This window comes from Chiloscyllium plagiosum, chromosome 18, assembly GCF_004010195.1.
Source record: "Chiloscyllium plagiosum isolate BGI_BamShark_2017 chromosome 18, ASM401019v2, whole genome shotgun sequence".
Lineage (NCBI taxonomy): Eukaryota > Metazoa > Chordata > Chondrichthyes > Orectolobiformes > Hemiscylliidae > Chiloscyllium > Chiloscyllium plagiosum.
In genome coordinates, this window is record NC_057727.1 from 2,022,313 (window position 1) to 2,023,416 (window position 1,104).

Below are 1,104 nucleotides of genomic sequence, written 5' to 3' on the forward strand. Positions count from 1 at the left end.
GTTAATACAATGGCCTGATGTTCCATGGTGGGGCGGTTGTCCGGGAGAGATAGGAGGAAGTGTCAGAGTGCTGGTGCTCAGCCTCTGCAATGTCCAGGTCAGTCCGCCGGACTAAAACAGCACCACCCTTATCATCAGACTTGATAAAATCAGGGTTGGATCTGAGAGTCAAGATTAGAGCGGGGCTGGAAAAGCACAGCAGGTCAGGCTGCATCTGAGGAGCAGGAGAATCGACGTTTCGGGCCGGAGCCCTTCATCAGGAATGGAAGGGCAGAATTAATTGCTGATGAAGGGCTTTTGCACGAAACATTGATTTTCCTGCTCCCTCGGATGCTGCCTGACCTGCTGTGCTTTTCCAGCACCACTCTAATCTTGACTCTAATCTCCAGCATCTGCAGCCCTCACCTTCGCCTTGGATCGGAGAGTGTAGAGTGAAGTCTGTTCCAAGGGAGAGAGGTTAGAATGCGTGAGGGGGACAGAGAAATGACCACATCGAGTGCAGGTGAAAGGCCTGAGGGAGGGGTCCAGGTGGAGGGAGAGTGTTGGAGGTGGGTGAAGGGGCTTTCCCACAGAGGAGGTTTCTCTCTACAGTCACCGCCAGACCTGCTGAGTTTCTCTAACAATTTCTGCTTTTCTTTCAGCTCTCCAGCATCCACAGTTCTTGGTTTAGTTATGTCAGTTAACCCTGGATGTCCAATCCCAATGCCAGCTCTGAAGATCCATTTCACTGCGTCTTTACAGACTATGTAGGATCGCTATCCAAAGCCAGGAATGAAAATCAACATCAGTTAACAAATCTCCAACCAGATTCCTGGAAGAAATCTTTAGGGACAATTACTGCAAAAATGCTGGGGTCGACTTTGACAGATTTGTTAGAGAAATGCATGATATTTGAATGGACACAGGAATGTCAAAGTGCCTCTGATGATTTGAAAATTGTGTTGTAAGCCGCAGGGATTTTAGCAAAACCTCAATATGAGAAGCATTCAAACCACATGTTGAAGCCAGTGCTGATTCTGTGGGGGCTGTTTTACAGAGGACATGGGCATGAAACTGCTGCCTGTTATTTTCCAAAGGGATTTAATGTATGTCAACAGGAATATT

General features: G+C 47.7%; 1 protein-coding gene across 1 annotated transcript in view; it reads left to right on the forward strand.

Moving 5' to 3' along the window:
- Positions 1-765, forward strand: part of lsm3 (LSM3 homolog, U6 small nuclear RNA and mRNA degradation associated) — a 266,968-nt gene extending 266,203 nt beyond the window's left edge. Inside the window, exon 5 of the mRNA XM_043707563.1 lies at positions 642-765. Within this exon, the coding sequence (XP_043563498.1) occupies positions 642-750 (109 nt within the window). The 3' untranslated portion in view covers positions 751-765. The remainder of the gene's footprint in view (positions 1-641) is intronic.
- Positions 766-1,104: the final 339 nt, after the last annotated feature.